The sequence below is a fragment of the Hyla sarda genome, chromosome 6 (assembly GCF_029499605.1).
Source record: "Hyla sarda isolate aHylSar1 chromosome 6, aHylSar1.hap1, whole genome shotgun sequence".
Classification (NCBI taxonomy): Eukaryota; Metazoa; Chordata; class Amphibia; order Anura; family Hylidae; genus Hyla; species Hyla sarda.
In genome coordinates this window covers 114,775,090-114,799,739 of record NC_079194.1, presented here as the reverse complement: position 1 = coordinate 114,799,739, position 24,650 = coordinate 114,775,090, and the positions used below count along the sequence as shown (strand labels likewise).

The 24,650-nt window shown below is 42.3% G+C and overlaps 1 protein-coding gene across 3 annotated transcripts in view; it reads right to left on the bottom strand.

Moving 5' to 3' along the window:
• USP19 (ubiquitin specific peptidase 19) overlaps positions 1 to 24,650 on the bottom strand; it is a 103,958-nt gene that overhangs the window by 72,745 nt on the left and 6,563 nt on the right. For all 3 annotated transcript variants that reach the window (XM_056524770.1, XM_056524769.1, XM_056524771.1), the window contains exons 2-5: positions 19,207 to 19,484; positions 12,577 to 12,705; positions 12,205 to 12,341; positions 7,289 to 7,747 (exon numbers count right to left, since the gene is read on the bottom strand). In XM_056524770.1, the coding sequence (XP_056380745.1) occupies positions 7,289 to 7,747; positions 12,205 to 12,341; positions 12,577 to 12,705; positions 19,207 to 19,348 (867 nt within the window). In that variant the 5' untranslated portion in view covers positions 19,349 to 19,484. The remainder of the gene's footprint in view (positions 1 to 7,288; positions 7,748 to 12,204; positions 12,342 to 12,576; positions 12,706 to 19,206; positions 19,485 to 24,650) is intronic.

Sequence of the window (24,650 nt, the reverse complement as noted above, 5' to 3'; positions counted from 1 at the left end):
AACACACTACGTCGCATGGGACTCAAATCATGCAGTGCCAGATGTGTCCCCCTGCTTAAGCCAGTACATGTCCAGGCCCGTCTGAAGTTTGCTAGAGAGCATTTGGATGATCCAGAAGAGGATTGGAAGAATGTCATATGGTCAGATGAAACCAAAGTAGAACTTTTTGGTAAAAACTCAACTTGTCAGAGAAAGAATGCTGAGTTGCATCCAAAGAACACCACACCTACTGTGAAGGGACCAGGACGACTGATCCGTGTAAAGGAAAGTATGAATGGGGCCATGTATCGTGAGAGTTTGAGTGAAAACCTCCTTCCATCAGCAAGGGCATTAAAGATGAAACGTGGCTGGGTCTTTCAGCATGACAATGTTCCCAAACACCACCTGGGGCAACGAAGGAGTGGCATCGTAAGAAGCATTTCAAGGTCCTGGTGTGGCCTAGCCAGTCTTGAGATCCAAACCCCATAGAAAACCTTTGGAGGGAGTTGAAAGTCTGTGTTGCCCAGAGACAGCTCCAAAATATCACTGCTCTAAAAGGAGATATGCAAGGAGGAATGGACCAAAATACCAGCAAAAGTGCGTGAAAAGTTTGTTAAGACTTACAGAAAACGTTTGACCTCTGTCATTGCCAATAAAGGGTATATAACAAAGTATTGAGATTAACTTTTCTTATTAACCAAATACTTATTTTCCACCATAATTTGAAAATAAATTCTTCAAAAATCAGACAATAGTTTTATGGATTTTTTTCTCTCATTCTCTCTCATAGTTGAGGTATACCTATGATGAAAATTACAGGCCTCATCTTTTTAAGTGGGAAAACTTGGCCAATTGGTGGCTGACTAAATACTTTTTCCCCACTGTATATACACCGTTTTCACTGTCTATATTGCATACATTTTTTTTGCACAATTCCATTTGTGCAGTTTTTTTTTCTTACTTTTTGATAGAAATTTTACTGTGGAATTCTATGTGACTGTACAGTAGAGCAATCAGCAGTGTACGGTACATTGATTTATCAACTGTGTCTTTAATGTTTACACACACAAACCTTGCCCGAGTCCCGATTAATTTGCGCAAATATTCACCATCTAGGAGGACACATAAAAAGCTGTCAGAATCTGTCCAGCAATATGTAATACAGATTTTGAACCGCCTCCAATTATTTAATCTTTTTGCCAGACTGACTATTATACTACACTATCTGACAATTAACTAAACTTGATCATTTTTAATTTTTTCGGATGCTTTTTTTTATTTAAATTTTTTAATTTTTGGGACATCCGGTATACAATTATAGTTTAAGAGTTTCAACGCATTTCTTCTTCACATAACCACCTTGCTTGTTTCTTGTAAACGATGAAGCCTGTGAGGGTCCAGGGAGATCAGGGGAAACAACCTCTGAAGGGAATTCACAAGCAATAGGGTCAGCAATAAAACTTTATTAAAGGGTATTCCAAGATTATTATATATTTGACTATGCTACAGGGGCTGTAAAGTTAGTGTAGTTCATAATTAGAGATGAGCGAACTTACAGTAAATTTGATTCGTCACGAACTTCTCGGCTCGGCAGTTGATGACTTTTCCTGCATAAATTAGTTCAGCTTTCTTGTGCTCCGGTGGGCTGGAAAAGGTGGATACAGTCCTAGGACTGTATCCACCTTTTCCAGCCCACCGGAGCACCTGAAGGCTGAACCAATTTACGCAGGATAAGTCATCAACTGCCGAGAAGAGAAGTTGGTGACGAATCGAATTTACTGTAAGTTCGCTCATCTCTATTCATAATATATAGTGTCTGTACCTGTGTGTGACGGTCGTCTCACAATTCACCTGTGATTATTGCCCCAATATTTATTTTTATTAGAATACAAAATTACTTATGTCTCGGGATTTCCCAGGGTGCTGGGGGTCGAGACCAGAAATCATTAGTAAAGGTGATCAGAGGGAGCCTGTCCCGCTTCAATTTTGCAACAGTTTTAGGCCCCCTGGTTAGAAAACACTGTTTCAATGGGTGTGGTGGCTGATGTGTGGGAGGGAAGAAAGTGACCTCAAACTTTCAAGCATGGAACTGTGGGATGTGTAGTTTAGAGAACAAAATCCAACAGGAAATGCCCAGTTCTGGCAGGTAAGTTCTAAAATCACTTTATGGTGGATAACCCTTTTAACCTGGGTAGGAAAGTTATATGAAAAAAGAAAATTAGCCTAGAAACATGTTAAACAATGATAGCATAAGGCAACTTGGAAATATAAGAAGGCAATAACCCGGGAGAACAGGAGGGAAGTCAGAATTCTGTGAGCCCACCACGGGAAAATGCCACAGGTCTGTGAAGAACAGCTCTGTGAAGTGAGAGGTAGAGAAGGAGTGCAAGGGGGAGTTTCTATATTTGTGCAAAATTTATCAAAAGGAGGCGCGCATTTTTAGTAAATTTTGCGCAGAAGCGTAAATTAGACAGACAGTGTAAAGAGGTAGATCTGTGTCTACAATAGACACCTAATGATAAAGGTCCCCCATTGGAGTACAGTACAGACTGATATTTAGGAACAAAACAAGATAAGCAAGTATATACAAACACTCAGCTTTTAACAACTCCTTTTGAATGAAACCTGCTAATATAGAGTCAACAGTGAGCCCTTAGACAATAAACTTGTCAAATGGCCGATGTGTGTGCATGTGTTTCTGAGAAAAATCTGTCTCGTCTTGCCTACCTTCACATGTTCACTCTGTATGTTAAGGATTCTACAATTAATAGGAGATTTAAAAAAAATGTTTTTAATTGTGCGAATTTCAGTATGGAGAACAAACAAATATAGCAACTATGTCATGAAACTTCAGTATGTGAACATGTCCTAAGACAAGATCACCATTGTTCTATGTGTGCACTAAGCATTGGGCCATCCATAAAGCTATGTGCTGCTTGCTGCAATCTATGTAAGTCTTTGTCAGGATAATGCTAAACACTGACATGTTGTCACTACATCCACTCACCTAAGAAACAATGTTGCTAAAGAGAACGCAATTCGGGCAACATGTGGTTAAGTCTGCTCTGTTGCGTTGGGACTAAAGCAGCCGTTAAAGGGGTACTCCGGTGAAAAACTTTTTTTTTTCTTTTACCAACTGGTGCCAGAAAGTTAAACAGATTTGTAAATTACTTCTATTAAAAAATCTTAATCCTTCCTGTACGTATTAGCTTCTGAATACTACAGTGGAAATTCTTTTCCGTTTGAAACACAGAGCTGTCTGCTAACATCATGAGCACAGTGCTCTCTGCTGACATCTCTGTCCATTTTAGGAACTGTCCAGAGTAATAGGAAATCCCCATAGCAAACATATGCTGTTCTGGACAGTTCCTAAAATGGACAGAGATGTCAGCAGAGAGCACTGTGCTCACGATGTTAGCAGACAGCTCTATGTTTCAAAAAGAAAATAATTTCCTGCTGTAGTATTCAGCAGCTAATAAGTACAGGAAGAATTAAGATTTTTAAATAGAAGTATTTACAAATCTGTTTAACTTTCTGGCACCAGTTGATTTATAAAAAAAAAAATTAAAAAAAAATAAAAAGTTTTTCACCGGAGTTTCCCTTTAACTTAGGACAGTGTTTCCCAACCAGGGTGCCTCCAACTTTTGCCAAACTACAACTCCCAGCATGCCCGGACAGCCGTTGGCTGTCCGGGCATGCTAGGAGTTGTAGTTTGGCAACAGCTGGAGGCACCCTGGTTGGGAAAAGCTAACTTAGGACTACAAACCTTTCTGCTGGTCCCGAGGATCAGTATTCTGTTTAATCACATGTGCAGCCACAATGACCATGCCTGTTTTTACACTAGCACAGACAGCTGCTATTCTTAGAATCCGCTCTACTCTACATTATGGAAAGCCAAGCCTGGATTCAACCCTGCAGAGGTACAATTTTAGAAATGAACAGTCACGCTCTCCCTGCTTATTCGCCTATATCCTAACCCCTCTAGTTCATGCACAATGCATTTTGTATTGAACAAGTCTCTGCTAAAGCTTGACACTGATGCAACAATTCATGTAAAACAAGCTAAAGGGTGCCAGAAAGTTATACAGAATTGTAAATTACTTCTATAAAAAAAAAAAAAATCTTAATCCTTCCAGTACTTAGCTGCTGTATGATCCACAGGAAGTTCTTTTCTTTTTGAATTTCCTTTCTGTCTGACCACAGTGCTCTCTGCTGACACCTCTGGCCATGTCAGGAACTGTCTAGAGCAGCATATATGTTTGCTATAGGAGTACCCCTTTAACATTATTGGACCACTTGAAGGAACAAGACACAACTTTCTAAATGACAACCCTTTCTGAAGAAAGGGCTTTTTGGGGTAGAAGTGAATTTGAAGAAGAGAGCTCCATTCAAGGGAGGAGGGATCTGGATGGGTTTGTGATATTGCCGATACCGATAATGCCCGAAATCGTGATTATCGGCCGATAATATCGGCCATACCGATAATCAGTCGATCCCCAATTCATTTGTTAAAAAGGTGAGGCTACATTAAAAGGGTACTCCGGTGGAAAAAAAATTTTTTTCCCCCCCATCAACTGGTGCCAGAAAGTTAAACAGATTTGTAAATTAAGTCTATTAAAAAAATCTTAATCCTTCCAGTACTTATTAGCTGCTGAATACTACAGAGGAAATTATTTTCTTTTTGGAACACACAGAGCTGTCTGCTGACATCATGACCACAGTGCTCTCTGCTGACACCTCTATCCATTTTAAGGACTGTCCAGAGTAAGAGAAAATATATGCTCACTGCGCACCCCTTATTACATTCTGTTATGGGTGTAGTTTCCAAAATGGGGTCAAGTGGTGAAGGTGGTGGGGTTCCACCGTTCTGGCACCATGGGGGCTTTGTAAACGCACCTGGCCTTCCATTCCAAACAAATTCTCTCTCCAAAAGCTCCTTTTCTTCTGAGCATTGCAGTTCGCCCACAGAGCACTTTACATCCACACATGGGGTATTTCCAAACTCCAAAGAAATGGAGTTACAAGTTTTGGGGGGCATTTTCTCCTATTACCTCTTGTAAAAATGGTAAATTTTGGGGAAAAACTGAATTTTAGTGAAAATTTTTTTTTAAATAATTTACACATTCGAATTTAACGAAAAGTTGTCAAACACCTGTGGGGTATTAAGGCTCACTGTACCCCTTGTTACGTGCCTTGAGGGGTATAGTTTCCAAAATAGTATACCATGTGAGTTTTTTTTTTTTTTGCTGTTATAGAACCATAGTGGATTCCTAAAAGCTACAAGTCACCTAAAAACCATTTCAGCAAAATTCACTCTCCAAAATCCCATTGTTGCTGCTTCGCTTCTGAGCCCTCTAGTGCACCCACAGAACACTTTACATCCACATATGAGGTATTCCCTTACTCGAGAGAAATTGGGTTACACATTTTGGGTAGGCATTTACTCCTTTTACCCCTTGTAAAAGTAAAAAAGACTGGGTCTACAAGTTAGTGTAAAGAAAAAAAATGGGGATTTTGAATTTACTCCTTCACTTTGCTGCTATTCCTGTGAAACACCTAAAGGGTTAACATTCTGAATATCATTTTGCATACTTTGAGGGGTGTAGTTTTTTTTTATGATGGGGTCATTTAAGGGGTATTTCTAATATGAAGTTCCCTCAAATCCAATGAGCTGAACTGGTCCCTGAAAAATTCCGATATTGAAAATTGTGTGAAAAATTGGAAAATTGCTGCTATACTTTTAAGCCCTCTGATGTCTTCCAAAAGTAAAAACATGTCAACTTTATGATGAAAATATAAAGTACCGTAGACATATTGTATATGTGAATCAACATATAATTTATTTGGAACGTCTATTTTCCTCACAAACAGAGAGCTTCAAAGTTAGAAAAATGCAAAATTTTCAATTTTTTCATGAAATTTTGGAATTTTCACCAAGAAAGGATGCAAGTATGCAGATGTGCAAAAAATGCTCTTGTCCTTAAGCCAAAATGACCTCGGTCCTTAAGGGCTTAAAGGGGTACTCAGGTGAAAATGTTTTTGTTTTTTTAAACCAACTGGCGACAGAATGTTAAACAGATGTGCAAATTACTTCTATTTAAAAATCTTAACCCTTCCGGTAGTTAGCTGCTGTATGCTTCAGAGGAAATTGCGTAGTTCTTTCTAGTCTGACCACAGTGCTTGCTGCTGACACTCATGTCAGGAACTGTCCAGAGCAGGAGCAAATCCCCATAGCAAACCTTTCTTACTCTGGACAGTTCCTGACATGGACAGAGGTGTCAGCAGAGAGCACTTTTGGTCACACAGAAAAGAAATTAAAAAAAAGAGAAGAATTTACAAATCTGTTGAAATTTCCGGCACCAATTTTCTGGTTGATTTAAAAAAAATTTTAAAAAAATGTTTTCCACAAGAGTACCCCTTTAAGGGGAGCGGTCCAACTAAAATCTAAAAAAAAAATAAAATAAAATAAAAATAAATTAAAAAAACATCAGGGTTCAGAGCAATCACACTGCCGCCCATCACTGCGGACAATGATGGGCTGAGAAGCAGTACAACACACTGGGCCGCAATGTCACTCTGGGCCTAGGTGTCACGCCGCAGCTCACAAAAAGGATTGAAACCAGGTACCAGAGGAAGATACCGGAGGCACAGCAGAGGATAGAGGTTTATTTTTTTATATACTGTAAAATGGGCATTGTTCTAAAAACCACCCCCACTTCCGCTGGAGTAACACCTTTAAATATATAATATTACCCACATTGTTCCCCTACTGTTTTGGTGACCGTTCTTGCTGCACTTTCTTGAGTTATTATGAGGACAAGAACCTTCCCGCTTAGCCATTCAATGACTGCAGCAGTGTCCTACTTTGACTGGCTGGACAAAAGAGTGCAGTGCAACGAGGACCAAAACAGACAGCAGAGGGGGGCGGAGGAGGGCAAGTGTAGGTTTTTCTTCTATTTTACATTGTCCTTAGCACAATACAAGTCTCCAGAATACCCATTGAATATCAGAATCATTTTGTCATCAGAAAAAAGTTCAATAAACACATGCAGCTTCCACTTAAACATGACACAGTTATCCTGCAAAACGTTTTATGTCACACTGTAGTATGAATGGAAACTAGGCCACAGCAAGCATATTACTTAACAGAGAAACCGCAAAGAAATAAGCCAAATGGCACAATATTCCATGTCATCTTGACAAACAGGAGAATAGATCTGCCTCTATATTATATATATATATATATATATATATATATATATATATATATATATATATATATATATTTATTTATTTATTTAAATCTCACCTTCTCAGCAACGGTATCCTGTGCATCAGCCCTGGGACTCAAAGATTTTGGGGTCACCGAGCAATTCTTGGCTTGGATGGTGTCAGTAAGGTTGGTTCGCCCTTTACTGCCTAAACACTTTGGACAGTCCTCTGCACTGGCCGCTTTCTGGTTCCTTGGACTGGTGTCCCCTGTAGAGACAATCTTATGGGGTGAGCTTTTCTTCACCTGTGCCCCGCCTTGTGGGGTGGAGCCTGAGGCAGTTTTCCTTGTGAGGGGACTCTTCAAGTTCGGCTCTGCCACTTCCTGACCCCTTTTGATGTTTCTAAGCTCAGGTTTAACCTTTCTCATTTCTGAGTTGCCAGCGGGTTCAGCTTGATTGGCATCTGCACCAGGCAATTTCGGAGGGGATTTCACTTTTCCATTTTCTTTTGCCGGCACCAGCTTTGCCTGTTCTTTCACAACATCTTTCTTCTTTTTCTGCCCAGGAAGGTGTAAAAGAAATTATGAATTAATTGGTTTTGTGAGTCAGATGAATGGTATTCGCTTCTAGCGAACAAAGAGTTTCTAGAAGTGTATATGGGAAACACATTGGGGGAGATTTATCAAAACCTGTGCAAAGGAAAAGTTGTCCAGTTGCCCATAGCAACCAATCAGATCACTTCTTTCATTTTTAACATGGCCTCTGTAAAATGAAAGAAGTGATCTGATTGGTTGCTATGGGCAACTTTTCCTTTGCACATGTTTTGATAAATCTCCCCCATTATGTTGTATGATGTAAAGTGCAGCTCCACTGCTGGAACTACCTTGTAGAAAATATAAGGAAACTGGTCACATGACCATTCCCTAATTTATATCTTATGATGTGGGTTATTTCTTGCAATTGTCCAAAGTCTACTGTAGGGGCAACTTCCCGTATTTTTCGCCGTATAAGACGCACTTTTTCTTCCCCAAAACTGGGGGGGAAAAGTCGGTGCGTCTTATACGGCAAATACACCCCTATCGCGGCGGTCCCTGCGGCCATCACCGGCCGGGACCTGCGGCTAATACAGGACACCCTGTATTAACCCTTCAGACGCGGCGATCAAAGCTGACCGCCGCGTCTGAAGGTAAAGTGACACTAACCCGGCTGTTCAGTCGGGCTGTTCAGTCGGGCTGTTCGGGACCGCCGCGATTTCACCGCGGCGGTCCCAAACAGCCCGACTGAATAGCCGGGTTAGTGCTTACAGGACACCGGGAGGGACCTTACCTGCCTCCTCGGTGTCTTCTCCGTTCAGGGATCCCCTGTATGGCCGGCGCTCTCCTTCCTCGTCATCACGCGTACGTGCTCCGGCGTGCGTAACGACGTGATGGCAGCGACGGAGAGCGAGGATACCCGGCCGGCAGCAGAGACATCCGGAGCGACGGGGACACGGCGACACCGATGGAGCAACATCCAGGGCAGCGGTGACGGGTCCGGAGCGGCGGGGACACGTGAGTATTACCTCATATGCAGTGGTCTTCAATCTGCGGACCTCCAGATGTTGCAAAACTACAACTCCCAGCATGCCCGGAAAGCCAACGGCTGTCCGGGCATGCTGGGAGTTGTAGTTTTGCAATATCTGGAGGTCCTCAGGTTGAAGACCACTATTGGGTTCAAAATCTTTATTTTTTAAGATTTTGCACCTATAAATTGGGTGCGTCTTATACGCAGGACGAAAAATACGGTAAATGTTCTGTGCAATCCTGCAAAGACTATAAACCAGCATTAAAGGGGTACTCCACTATCCCAGAGTTTGGAACATTTTGTTCCCAACGCTGGGTGCGGGCTGCAGGGGTTGTGACGTCACACCACACCCCCTCAATGTAAGTCTATGGGAGGGGACGTGGCATCTGCCACACCCCCTCTCAGACGTGCATTGAGGGGGCATGGCATTACAAGGTGTGGTCGTGAAGTCACAACCCCCGCAGCCAGCACCCAGCGTTGGGAACAAAATGTTGCAAACGCTGGGGCAGCAGAGTACCTCTAACTATAGGCTCAAGTCTGCAGATTGAAAAAGCAAAAAACAGCACAAAACTGTTTTTCTCTGCAGTATAGGTTCATTTGCAGAAAAGTCAACACACGGGACACAACTGGTATAACCACTCAGACTGATCAGGATGTTCCCACCTTGTAAAGTGACTGGTAAAGATGAGCGAAGTTACAGTGATTTGATTCGTCACGAACTTCTCGGCTCAGCAGTTGCTGACTTTATCGTGCATAAATGAGTTCAGCTTTCAGGTGCTCCGATGGGCTGGAGACTCTCTCCTAGGACTGTATCCACCTTTTCCAGCCCACCGGAGCAACTGAAAGCTGAACTAATTTATGCAGGCTAAAGTCAGCAACTGCTGAGCTGAGAAGTTTATGACGAATCAAATTACTAACTTCGGTCATCTCTAGTGACGGGCTATCACTAGGATAGTAAACTACTTTATATATTATGTGGTTACAACCTCTGGGACCCCAAACAATCCTTAGAATCAACAGGCTGCAGCATCAATTCGGCCACTTCATTTGAATGGAGCTCTGCTGCAAAGTAGAAGGCCAGACAGAGAAAGACTGAAAAGGTCACAGTATTCCATCAAAAAAAAAAAAAAAAAAAAATTTTTATATATAACTGGCTCCAGAAAGTTAAACAGATTTGTAAATTGCTTCTATAAAAAATAATCTTAACCCTTTCAATAATTATCAGCTGCTGAAGTTGTTATTTTCTGTCTGGCAACAGTGCTCTCTGCTGACATCTCTGCTTGTCTCGGGAACTGCACAGAGTAGAAGAGGTTTGCTATGGGGATTTGCTTCTACTCTGGACAGTTCCCTAGACAGGTGTCATCAGAGAGCACTTAGACAGAAAAGAACAACTCAACTTCAGCAGCTCATAAATACTGAAAGGATTGAGATTTTTTTAAATTTACAAATCTGTTTAACTTTCTGGAGCCAGTTAAAGGGTACCTCTCATCAAAAAAACATTTGATATATTATAGATTAATGTATGCAGAATAACTTCACAATTGCATGTTATTAAAAAATATGCTTCTTTCGATTTCATTTTCCACTTTGAAGAAATAACCACTAGGGGTCTCCCTACCAGTCCTGGCAGCAAGCATTTCAGACTCATGCTGGAGTCCTAAACACTATGAGCTGCCAGTCTGCTTTGTTCACAAAGCAGAACACTCAGAGCTGCCAGCCTGCTTTGTTCACAGTCTGTTTGGCTGTGAACAAAGCAGGCTGGCAGCTCTGAGTGTTTAGGACTCCAGCATGAGTCAGAAATGCTTGCTGACAGGACTGATCGGGAAAAATACAATAGAAAGAAGCATATTTTTCATTAACATGCTATTGGAAAGTTATTCAACATTCATTAATCTAAAATATATCAAAAGTTTATTTGATGAGAGGTACCCTTTAATATATGAAAAAATATATGAAAACATTTTTTTCTTGGATAACCCCTTTAAGTGCTGCAATCCTTATGTTCTAAGATATACCAACTTTAACAAGCTGTAAAACCACATAAAGCCATGTGGGAAAAATATGAATTTTTCTGTAAAAATGTAGACTCTGCTTTCCTAGTTTTGGACAATAATAAACGAGTACCACCTCTTTTAGGGCTATCCTAACAAGGACAGTTAAAAAAAAAAAAGAGCATCAAGGGAAGATCTGTCAGTTTGACCTTTATTACTTAAATGATTGTTTGTGCCTACTAAGCCCTCACGGGGCCAGCAATCATCAATACTCAAATACAGCCGGCACGCTCACCTCCAGCGCGCAATTCAGCGCAGATAGAAGCCGAACTTCAGAGGTACCGGGCTCCAGACTGCAGGTATGTATATTCATTCAGAGATCCCGCATCGGTCTCCTATTGGGTTTAGTTTGAGTGAACGGGATGACAGATTTCCTTTTAAAGGGTAGGGTCACACGTATGGATCCACAGAGTATTTTACGCTGCAGATCTGCCAGTGACCAGACCCATTTTGTGTCTCCAGCTGTTGCCACTCCCCTAGTTCCCCCACCTTGCCCCGTTTCCCCTGGCCTGCTCGCAGAGGCAATCCGCCTCTACATGCAGCCACACAGGGGGCCTGCGAGTCGGTGAGTCCACTCATACATTGCGGAGCAGCCGCGATGTCTGCGTACACTGCACATGCGCAGTGCACTCAGACATCGCGGATGCTCTGCGATGTCAGAGTGCACTCACCGACTCGCAGGCCCCCTGTGTGGCTGCATGTAGAGGCGGATTGCCTCTGCGAGCAGGCCAGGGGGAACGGGGGTGGCAACAGCTGGAGGCACAAAATGGGTCGGGTCGCAGGCGGATCTGTAGCATAAAATATGCTGCGGATCAGATACGTGTAACCCTACCATTAAAAAGGAAATCTGTCAGTGTCACCTGCACTAAACTGTTGGTACAGACAGGTAGTGCAGGTGACACTAGGTGACACTGATCGTTACCTGGTAATTATATATCTCCGTCCCATCCTGCCCCTAACCCCCTACACACACACACCCAGCACAGAAGGCACCATTACAGGGAATGGGTCATCAAAAATTGCCCAATTATTTAAATCAAGTTTTATGTTATCTACCTTTTTAAATAAGAATTGTTGATGAGGTTTCTTCTTTAATTGTGCATTTTACGATCTATATTTAAAAGTAAATACAAATCTTGCAGTTTTCATTCTGCCCACTAGGGCTAAATCTAAGCTAGGCCATCCTGTTCTTTGTGAGGCTTGCAGTAAAGCATCTCTCTAAACACTGTTAAAAACAGCTTAGGCAAGATGGTAGGCCCTTTAATAAGGTACAAAAAAAAGAATGAAAAAAAAAATAAAAATCAGAAAATAGAAACAGAATAGGGAAAAAAAAAAAGTTTCAGCATCTGCCTCTGATCAGAAAAAAAAAAATCTAGACGATACATTTCCTTTAAGTTTACCTGAAGGCTTGGCCATTTATTCAATGGAATTTTCTTCTGTAAAATTAGTTGAAGGAAGTTTCCTTTTTCTTTATATTGAATTTTACTGCAAGATCCTTCAATTTCCTCATGGAAATGGCAGTTCCACTGATTGCCCTCTAAAACATACAAGAGAAAAAAAGAACTTAACACACAAAGTAAAATAATGAAATGACTGCATGGATAACCTAGGAAAATTGCTTTTAATGCCAGAAGGTTTTCACTTTCCTCTGCTGGTAATAGCAGTCAGTATAGGCTATAAATTAGAAATTAGCAATAATGTTCCAAGCGGTTGAACTGCTATGATATCCAAGCTCACAAAAGGTAATATTTTCTCTGCACTTCTATAGATACCTGGGAAGTTGATCACACAGTCTGTATCTGTGAACTCAGCTTTAACGTCATCCACATTTATGGCTCCTGGCCCTGTGTTCAGTTTTACAATCACTTCCCCGGAATTCTGCTTCCAGTCGATCATCATGTCTGAAATCAGAAACATTATTAGTTGAAAAACTCGCTTACGTACACATGCTGCCCGAAACACTGTGCAGTTTACAACTGTAAAGTATAGTAAGTCTGCTATGCAGTGACTAAAATGATGTAGGTATTGTGTAATGCCGCCTCTGTCTCTCCTTGTTAATTATATACATATTGATTGTATGGCCTACCTGTAAATGATGGATACGTACAGTCCACCTGTCTCCTATAAATTATGTAGGTACAGATTAAACTGCATCCCTGTCTCTCGTGTGTAGATGAAATTTAATATACTGCCCTGTAACTCCTCTGTAAATGACATAGGTACAGACAGAGCTGCCTACCAATCTCTTAAGTTATGAAAATAGAGACAATTTGTACTGCTCTCTCATTGTACAAGTAGTACTGACTTTGTATACAAATAAAACTTTCTTCTGGTTTCTCATTGTAAGTGATGTAGGCACAGATAGTGCTGCCTTCCTATCCTTTCCTGTAAGTGATGTAACTACAGTTAGTACTGCCTCCATGTCTCTCCATAAAAATGATGCAGGTAGAGACAATGCAGACTTCATATCTTTTCCTGTAAATGACGTAACTACAGTAAGTACTGCAAAAGGTAAAAGTTGCAGGTATAAACAGTACTTCATCCCAGCAAAGGATGTAGGGCACAGATCATAGCATCTCCCTGCCTCCTGTTGTGACTAATGCCTAAGACTATTAAATTATACAATATGAACACAGAAAAGGACTTCAGTCCATATAGTAAAAAAAAAAAAAAAAAAAAAAAAAAAAAAAAAAAACTCATCCTTTAGAATCTTTGATATTTATTAATGCAATGCATAAAGGGGAAACAGTACTTCAACCTATGGTTGCTGCAGCGACCATAGGTCGCAATACTTCTTCCACTTTTCCGGCTTTAGGCCGTTTGGCACCATTCACCATTCATTGCCTCCACAGCAATCCTGATCTCTGAGGAAGGTCCTTACTTGGACCAAAACGTCAGACAAATTCTGTATTTATGGACGGCATTAATAAATATCAAAGATTCTTTACAGTGCTCATCTCATTGTGAGAGTGTCTTTAAAACTATTCTGAGATGGTCATTTAAAATAGCGAGAGCATATCCGGGAACTTAAGATAAATGTTGGCATAATTGTGGCCAGAGAGGTTCCTTGTTACATATACTATGGAACTGCCCCTTAGTCCGGCCACTATGGGTACAAAGCAAAAGGTTGATCCAATCTCTTTTTCCATGCACTATACATTGGTCTCCACAACCAGTTTTACTATTCCTAAATATGGAACACATATACCACCGCATTACATGGACTTATTTTGAATTATCTGTGTTATTGCAAAGATTGGACTCACGAGTAGATGGAAGACTGCTAATATACCAGATATAGAATCCATTATTTCTAAAATTAAACACTACCAACTCTTACGAAAAAATCATTGCATTCGGTTCAGGGAAATATAAACCTTTTACGAATAGATGGCAGACTTGGATCTCCTCCATTCATTGTGTAGATAACCACATTTTCGCCTCTGCCTTCCAATTATCCCGGGTACATTCTCGTTGTATCCGTTATGGGTTAACAGTACTAGTTGTGGGGTTGGGCCACTTATTACTTGAGCGTCGTAATACTTAGTAGATTGATTTTACCATAATCTACTTTCAATTTGATTTATTCATTTGATACTTTGTGATGATACATCACTAACTATTTGTTTTTTGTTATTATTTCTTTTCCTTTTTTTTCTGTTTTGATGTTTTATGCGTTGTGCCTAGCGCACAATGTTCCTTTATCATGATTATGAAAAAAAATTCACAATAAAAAACTATTGAAATAAATATCAAAGATTCTAAAGCATCAGAGTGCCAAGTTTTTCTCTACTGGATATTAAAGGATTGGGATCCTACTTGTGCACCACCAAGAAGAGTGCCATATATTTCCTCTTTGCTTGACATATAAGCTGGGAAAATCCCCATATGTATAATTCTGCCCGGAAAGATTTATCTCACTATAGAGGCATACAGTAAGATACATAGGTTCCTTTGGCAAAATAACATCCAGTAAGCTTTTCTATACATTTGAGTGAATGGAGCCCTATGGATATTCATGACATATATGCTCCGTGCTTTTCCCAGCAAATACACAAAGCACTGACACTTTCAACAGACCCTTAAAAAAAACAAAAAAAAAACTTTAGACATCTTCTCCCCTATCCAAAGGATAGGGGATAAGATGTCCGATCTCCCTGCTGTACCCGGCGTTCATTTAGAGTGTCGGGTGCAGCGCAGGCGGCTCGTGACATCACGGCCATGCCCCACTCATGGTGTCATGGCCTCGCCCCCTCAATGCAAGTCTACGGGAGGGGGAGTGACTGCTCCCTCCCATAGACTTGCATTGAGGGAGCGTGGTCGTGACGTCAGAAGAGGGGCACGGCCGTGATGTCACGAGCCTCCGCCCTGCATCACCAGTCATCAGGCACAAAGTGAAGTTCGCTCCATGCACCAGATGTCTGGGGTGCTGCAGCAGAGATTGCGAGGGTCACCGGCAATGGGACCCCCACGGTCAGACATCTTATCCCCTATTCTTTGGATGGGGATAAGATGTCTAGGGGCGGATTACCCCTTTAAGCACATCTACAAGCCAAAAAAAAAGTTATGTATGTCGATAAGATATATTCTTGTGAAAGTCAGACAACTTTACTACCAAACCGAAAAACTATTTAAAAAAATTGCACAATTACTCTGCTTTTACAGTGATTTGCAGAAGATTGTCAACCTGGAACCTAGCATTAATGTAGAATTTTCCAGAGACAATGTCCAATATCTTGTATATGAATTGAGCAAACTGAGCTTAATCTGAAAGTCTGGCCATGTTTTGGTGAGAGCAGTGTAATGATCTGCTCCTTAGAGACCGTCTCACGACATGTACACGTGTACAGAGGAGGCTTGCTACCATGACAGCACCCTGCTTTATAAAGATGCCAACTCATACATATCATTATCCATATAACTCCAAGTGTATTGTTCATATTCATTCTGGAGTGATTCTTTCTGCAGAACCAGTACTGCCACATGTGAACGCTGTTTAAACCTCAATTCAGAGTTTGGACAAGGATTTATAACCATGGGTTGGTGAGCGGATTATATGGGAGACATGAATGAAATCTACTGAGTATTCCTTTTAGCACTGACTGCTGCCTCTGTGCTTTAGAAAATCACCACATTTCCTCATTATGGGAATGATGGGATTTAAACATAAAAAAAAAAATTAAAAAAAAATAAATGTAATTTGGCAGGTTAGCAGAATGTAACATCTGATGATCCTTATGGTCAAAAGGAACAGATCATTTAGCTAAGAGACATTGAATATCAGTACAAATAATTACTTTGACTTCTTGACAATTACAATGTCATATAATGCAAAATGTGAACAGGTCTGGAGTATAGTACAGGCTGAACAAGATAACAGAATGTAATGTATGTACACACTGCCTACAGCAGAAAAGATAGCCGCTCTGCAGTATAATACAAGCTGTAATTTAAAGGGGTAGTGCGGGGAACTCAATGAATCCCCAATCCACATGATCGGTAATAAGTGTCTGATCTCCTTACAATTCACCAGTGCTCTAAGTGCTCTGGCCCCCACCCGCGGAGATTAGCAGGAGTGCGGGAATGCTCAGCCAAACACCAAGCTCTAACAGGACCTTGTCTATTCTAAAATAATAATTAAAAAAAAAAATAGTTTTGATCATTTTTAGACAAGTTGTAAAATGATGGACACATCCCTCGGTTGACTTTTTAGCAGCAGGACAAAAACAGCATCATAAGAGTTCATGGGAAACAACTGTGAGTCCCTTTAGCTGCAAAATGTTTTATCCCCATAGAGCAGTATAAAAAACAAACAACTGGGAATATGCAGATTGATGAGCACTGCTGCAGGTAATTCACAGGTTAATCTGACATGCCAGCCATCTGTTATGATTATCACACAGCAACAAAGCCAAGGTGAGGTGCTAAATGCTATAATCCCCAACGCAGATAGCAAGCAGACTCCTCATTGTTCTGAAAGGAGATCAGCATTTAGGCAATATCACCGACTGTCCCTGGTGTGTGAAATAGTAGCCACAATATGGGCACACTAGTTGGAATATCCTTTAAAATGACAGCTACAACAGCAGCACTGAGATGGGGAGGTTTTGCTGCATGTGAATCTCTCCTTAAAGGGGTATTCCAGGCCAAAACTTTTTTTTTATATATCAACTGGCACCGGAAAGTTAAACAGATTTGTAAATTACTTCTGTAAAAAAAAATCTTTATCCTTCCAATAGTTATTAGCTTCTGAAGTTGAGTTGTTGTTTTCTGTCTAACTGCTCTCTGATGACTCACATCCCGGGAGCTGTGCAGTTCCTATGGGGATAATCTCCCATCATGCACAGCTCCCGGGACGTGACATCATCATTGAGCAGTGTTGTCAGTGACAGCCCCGATCATCCTAAGGGATAGGAGTGAGGTCGCAGTGCTGCGATCTCCTCTTATCCCCTGCCATTAGTCAGAACTGAGTTGCCATGGAAACCTCCCATTCTGCCCACCCCTCGACGGTGGTGGGGAGTTGTAGGAGAAATCAAAGTGAAAGTAAAGTGATCTTTACTGTGGCAACCACTAGGAAGACCGGACTGCAACTCCCAGCAGTATTGCAACATCTGGGAGGGACACAGTTTGGTGACCACTGTTACAGTGGTGCCCAAACGGTAGCCCTCCAGATGTTGCAAAACTACAAATCTCAGCATGCCTAGACCACCCAGGCATGCTGGGAGTTGTAGTTCTGTAACATCTGTCCCTTCAGATTTAGCAATTTTCATGACATTTTTGCAAATTACTGCTTTACTTTGAAGCCCTCTAATTTTTTCAAAAAGTAAAAATATGTCCATTTTATGATGCCAACATAAAGTGGACATATTGTATTTGTGAATAAAAATTGCATTTATTTGGAATATCCATTTTCCTTACAAGCAGAGAGCTTCAAAGTTAGAAAAATGCAAAATTTTCATGAAATTTGGGGATTTTTCACCAAGAAAGGATGCAAGTAACGCCGAAAATTTGCCATCAAAATAAAGAATAATATGTCACGAAAAAACAATTTCAGAATCAGAATATTCGGTAAAAGAGTTTTAGAGTTATTAACGCTTAAAGTGACAGTGGTCAGAATTGCGAAAAAGGGCTCAGTCCTTAAGGGGTTAAATTTCTAAGCAATAGAGGTGGACTCCAGCCTTTTGTGCAATGCTTCTCCCACCCGCATGCTGGGAGTTGTAATTTTGCAACATCTGGAGGTCCGCAGGTTGAAGACCACTGGTATTAATGGTTATACTCGGGTATCCCCGCCGCTCCGGACAGTCACCGCTCATCACCACTGCCCTGGAAGTCGCCCTCCATCGCTGTCGCCGCGCCCCCGGGGTGTCCCCAGTGCTCCGGTAAGGCCTCTGCTTCCCCAGCATTATCGCTCTCCGTTGCCGCCATCACGTCACTATGCACGCTGCTCCTATTGGATGACGGGACGGCGTGCAGTGACGTGATGACAACGATGGAGAGTGCCGACAATACAGGGAATCCCAAAGAGGACGCGCCGAACCCCCGAGGACAGGTAAGTGATCGTCAGCGGACCACACGGGGCACCGTAAACGGCTATCTGGTGGCAGCTGAAGCAGTCTGTTCTGCCGGATAGTCGTTTATGCGATGGCCCTGACATACAAAAGCATCGTATGTTGATGCTGCCTTCAACATGTGATGGCCTCTGAGAGGCAATCGTATGTTGAAATTATCGTATGTCGGGGCCATCGTAGGTCGGGGGGTCACTGTATTTGGCTGGATGTGTGTGGCCCTGTATATCACGCAGCTCTATAGCCAATTATTAGGGCACTGTGCATTACCATTAACACTATGCTGTTCTGTATGGCCCAGCTTAAAGGGTACAGTGCTTAGGTCCTTAACTGCTCTGCTTACTAGCTACAATGGCTTAGGAGGAACATTGCTTGGGCCCTACCCCATTGGCTGGCAGGGTTCTCACAGGAAGGGAATCCTTTTTACCAGTCATTTGTCCCTTTAATGTCTGTAAGGAAATACCCTCCTATTATCCTAGAGCTGTTGCAGATTCAACGTCCCTTCCTTCATATAAAGCAATTCGCCAATACGTCTGGTCTGGTGTACCTAGACATCCAAGTGGAAATGTAACATGAATGGGCCTCTACGCAATACATGATCAAGCTGGTCAATACAACGAGGTGGATAATGCTCTTTGCAGTGGCTCAATTCCCTAGTTTTGAATGGCATGTCAATCACTGGTCCTAGACCAATTGTCAGCAGGCCAGCAAATCTGGTGCAAGTCATACTGATTATAAAAAAAAAAAAAAAAAAAAAATCAGTTTGTATTGGACACTGAACATTTAAACAAACAGCAGTGTCATATACAAATAAATAAAAAAAATTTGATATATCACCTTTTCTTTGCTCACTGCTGGCCACCATCTTGCCTTCTTTGCTCTCCTGGTTGACTCGATCTTTTTGCTTCTTTTTATTGATCGCATCTTCGGTGCCCCGAGTCACCCTCCTCTGCCCTGTGCCTTCGGCAGGATGGGACATCTTCTGCCGCTTGGTGGAAACAAATGGGCCCCCGGGGTCTGTAACGGTGTCTGGGTCAGGGGTTCGACGTTTTCTACCTGGGCCAGCTATCTTGGCGACTCTCTGTGGCTAAACTCTCTGTCAAGGAAGAAACAGTCTGAAATATAAAAAAATTTAAGTTTGAAGTTAATAAAATGACAAGTCCTGCAAGCAGCCTGTAAACTGGATATAAAGCCACGTAGCCAATTACTAAGCACCTTGTTCCCTATAGAGCTTTTCTGATTATCTTATAACTATGTTCTTCCAGTGTACAGCTTCCTAGGCTGCATCTGAATGAGCTGGGCAAGCACCTCGCAGCCAATAAATTTTACCAAGTTTGCAAGGTTTTGTGCACGAGGTTCTTGTAGAGCGAGAACCACGAATAACCCAGGCAACACAGTTTGCCTCACATTTACATTAGATGCAATGGGAACATAAAAAATATGTTGGATAAGTATACACACCCATTGACAATACAGCCATAGAACAAACATGTAACAAAAACTGTGGTTAGGAGAGCACCCAACCTGCTGATAAAGTTTTCCTCCAGCAAGAAAGATACTGTGACTGGTGCATGGAGCCATTCGTAATAGTTTGGCCTCTGATCATGAGCGGCACAGATGCGGGCAGAAGGATTACCCGGTCACCATCTGTGCTCTGAAATAAGGAAGGAGGTCTCTGCTAAAAGCATCAGCCTGCAGTCTGCACAGAAAGAGAATTCAATTACAGCCATATAATAGGCCTAGTGCACAATCCACAAGGCATCTAGGCCAATGAGCGGCAGCCCCAGGAAAATGAAGCAGGTGGGTGCTCTGCCTCTTACTCTACATACTTATCTGTAGTATGTCAGAACATTACCAAATGCTTTACTTCTTAGTATCTTTTGATTACTTTGGTGCATATTGTAGTTTTTTTGTAAAGTTAATAAGGGCCATTTTAAAGAGGTCAATCCATGCCTAAAAAGGAGCACTGATCTATCAGCTCTGAGCTCATATAAGGCCCTTTATAGGGCTCAATCATTGTGCAGCCAGGACCACTTAAATGATGGCTGGATCACTCATGCGGCCCTTTGATATCATCGTTATCAGGAACACATCCCCAGTTTACAAAGGGAGATACAGGGCCAACAACAAAACTTGTTTATCAGCTAAAGCCCAGACCTAATACTTTGGTAAATACTTTGGTGGTAGGACCGTGTGGAGTCTCTATAAAGGCAAAGCAGCCCTTTGGAATTCTTCACAAATAATGAACATTCCTGACGGAGAAAGTGGACTGGCACACCTACAGTTAACATGGAAAAGACTTCAGCAACAATCCCCTTAGATTAGCGGCAGCGCCATGTAAGGCAGTGAAGTGGTGGTGCAAAAGCCCTAGCAGTGAGTATCCAATAATGTCCACAATGAAGAAAAGAAGGCTGCACTCACCAATAACTTCATCTGTACATGAGGTTGCACTTGTAGCAGGTGCTTTCCTATGCGAACGACATATGTTTCAAGCTAACTAGCGCATCCTCTGGCTCTCCCAGAGCCAGAGGATGCGCTAGTTAGCGCAAAACATGTGTCGCTCGCATAGGAAAGCATCCGCTAGAAGTGCAACCTCATGTACACGAAATTAAGTACAGATGAAGTTATTGGTGAGTGCAGCCTTCTTTTCTTCATTGTGGAAAAAATGAACATGTTCATTATTTGCACAATTTTTTTGCGCAGTTTTCGGTAGGACACCTTTCAAAGTTGTCTACTGTTTGGTGCATCGTACACCACTTTATGCAGTGGAACCGTATTAATTATTTGCGCAAATTAAATTTAGAACAGGTATTTTTGCTCAAAGCCTACTTTTTTTTGCGCAAATCTACACCATTTAATAGGACATGTACAAAAGTTTCAGATGCCAGAGCACAAAGCTTGAACCAATTTCCGCAGCCCACTGGTTTCTATAGTTGAGCAAAATTTATCAAGTCCAGTGGACCTTTTTAGTAAATTTTGAGCAACTGTGCAAACAATACATCGAGCAAACATGCAAGTCTCCACAAGTACATGTGGCTGTGCTCTCCTATTCTAAAAACGTAAACAAATTTGGGATCCAAAATTAACAAAAAACAAAAACAAAAAAGAAAACAATTGTGACTTTTACTAAACTTGTTTGCTTTCTCGAGAGATTAATTCCTGGGATTATATAATAACATTTGCTCTTCTCAGTCTGGAATATAATACATTGGCAGCATTCCCCACTGGAAACAACTAGAAGTCGACTCTGTGCCAAACACACAGGACTGAGCAAAAAGGTTACAACACAACCCATTAAAAAAATATAAATAAAATAAAAAAAAAGTCTCTGTTTCTTTATTTTACAAATTTTAGAGACTGTATTATACTCCAGAGCTGAACTCAAAAACCTGTAGTGTATAGAGCTGATCTCTCCGAGCACTCACTGCTTGTTCAGTGTCTCCGCAGAGTGAATAACAGCAATGGGCACACTAGGAAGCAGTCACCTTCACAGCAATGTACAATAATCTCATGTCAGAGAAACGAACGGCCCCCAGCATTATAGAAGCTCAGCTGGGCTGTTAGGGTCTATTCACACGGCAGAATTTCCACTTGCGCAGAACTCTGCCTCGAATTAAAGCCCATAGACTTCTATGGGATTCCGCACTCCCATTCACACTTCTGAATTTCCGCTTGCGGAAATTCAGAAGTGTGAATGGGAGTGCGGAATCCCATAAACTTTAATTTGAGGCGGAATTCCGCAAGTGGTAATTCAGCCGTCTGAATAGACCCATGGGGTGTGCCTGTGCTCACGCTTGTTGACTGTTTCCAACAGCATACATGAGAATTGTGAATGTGGCCATAGAGTATTATACAAAGCGTAACAGTCTGGTTTGGTTATCCATTTTATTTATTTTCTTCAACTGGATCCATTTACTGTTCTATTGTTTTTTTTAATGGGGCTCCTGTCAGTTTGTGTCTATTTGACAAGTTTCAGTTTCCCTTCAGTGTCAAAGGCTTCATCGGGTGCCTCCTTCTCAGATTCTCTCCAAATAGAAAGACAAAAAAGCTGCAAGCACTTTTTTTTGTTTGGCCGTAAACTCCAGTAAAATGAAAAACACCATGGTAGAAACTAGTGCTGGGCAGTATACCGGTTCATACTGAATACCCAAAAAAATTTCCTGCACGATATGAATTTTTTCCCATACCGCAATACCGGTTGCCCCCCCCCCCCCCCCCCCCCCCACACACACACATGAATGACTTATCAGCCACAGCGGCTGTCCCCACTAATCATATGTGACCCACAGGCACTGTTCTGCTTCCCTCTCCCCCGCCCCCAATGAATCATCAGCCGCTGCGCTGTACTGTACTATCCTGTGCCCGGGCTGCAAAATTAAACTTTAACTCACCTTCCAACGTTCCCCAGTATCGGCCACACTATCCCTCCGCTGCGGTCCTGGGGATGGGAACATCACAGAACCGTCAGCCTATCACCGGCCGCAGCGATGTCCCGCCTCGGCCAGTGATAGGCTGAGCCCACTGTCATGAAAGGAGCCGTCTGGCCGAGGCGGGACATCGCTGCAGCCGGTGATAATGCTGACGGTTCTGTGACGTTCCCATCCCCAGGACCGCTGCGGAGGAACAGTGTGGCCGATACTGGGGAACGTTGGAAGGTGAGTTAAGTTTAATTTTGCAGCCCGGGCACAGGATAGTACAGTACAGCGCAGCGGCTGATAATTATTTGTGGGGGCGGAGGGGTGGGGAAGCAGCAGTATTTTTGTAAGTTATGGCGGTTCCACTGGTGACATATGATTAGTTCCCCGATGTGGGGGACAATGCAGCGCTGGGCTGATAAAATGGGGGGGGGCGGGGTTGAAGCAGCGCCAACGGGTCACATGAAAATACCGTGGAACCTCCGTAACTTACAAAAATATTGTGATACACATTTTTGGTCATACCGCCCAGCTCTAGCAGGAACCCAAACACCCTGTTTAAGTCAATGAGATCCATCAGGCTCTGTTTGTGTTTATTGTGCAGCAGATCCACCTGATCCAGTTTATCTTGTTCTTCTGCTCCAAGATAAAGCAGATGAACGGAATAAACAATGGAGCTTCTGACGCATACATGTACATAGCCTATGAGGATAGGCAAAGCAGATGACCTCATTTTTCGTGTGGATCTATTTTATGAACAATGCAAGTCTGTTGGCAACAGGATGCTGCAGAATGGGCAACCAGAGGGGTACTCCGGTGGAAAACATTTTATGTTAAATCAACTGGTCCCAGAAAGTTAAAACAGATTTGTAAATTATTTCTATTTAAAAATCTTAATCCTTACAGTAAGTATCAGTTGCTGTATGCTCCACAGGAAGTTATTTTCTTTTTGAATATCCTTTCTGCCTGACCACAGTGCTCTCTGCTGACGCCTCTGTCCATTTTAGGAACTGTCCAGAGTAGAAGCAAATCCCCACAGCAAACCTATCCTGCTCTGGACAGTTCCTGACATAGACAGAGGCGTCAGCAGAGAGCACTGTGGTCAGGCAGAAAGGAAATTCAAAAAGAAAAGAAATTCCTGTGGAGCAAATAGCGGCTGATAAGTGCTGGAAGGATTTACATTTTTAAATAGAAGTAATTTACAAATCTGTTTAACTTTCTGGCACCAGTTGATTTAAAACAAAAATGTTTTGCCCTTTAAAAACAGGTTAAAAAATAAATAAATAAGAATAAAAAATACCACACACACACACTACACAAATTAACCCCTTAATATAAGACTTAAATGTACATCCTGGTACTTAACCTGTTAAGGACCCAGGACGTACCTGTATGCCCGTGGGAATTTCGGTCCCCGCCGTGTGCCGGGCAGGGACAGGACCGGAGTGACTGCTGATATGCCCGGGGGGTGGGGTGGTCATCAGATCACCGCAAATCGTCGGTGAATTCACACCAGCGATTTTCCGCAATTCCAGGTCATACGAGTCTCTGGTGACCCGATAACCCGGAAAATAAGGGGGATCGGGGTTGTCCAAGACACCCACGATCCCCCTGAAGGGATAGGAGTGAAGTGGCAGGGGTGCTACCCCTCCTATTGGTGGTATAGAAACAATGACCAATAGCAGATCGGGGGCGGTGGGGGGGGGGGTGGTGTTCCTTAACTTTCGGTTTCCCCGTTCTGCCCACCCACAATAGGCCGGGAAGAATGGGGAAACCGAGGAGGATCAGCGCCAGGTCCACTTGCCCATCGGTGCCTGCAGCAAGCAGCGATCGGCGGCAGAGGAGGATGGCAATCCGGCTCGCTGG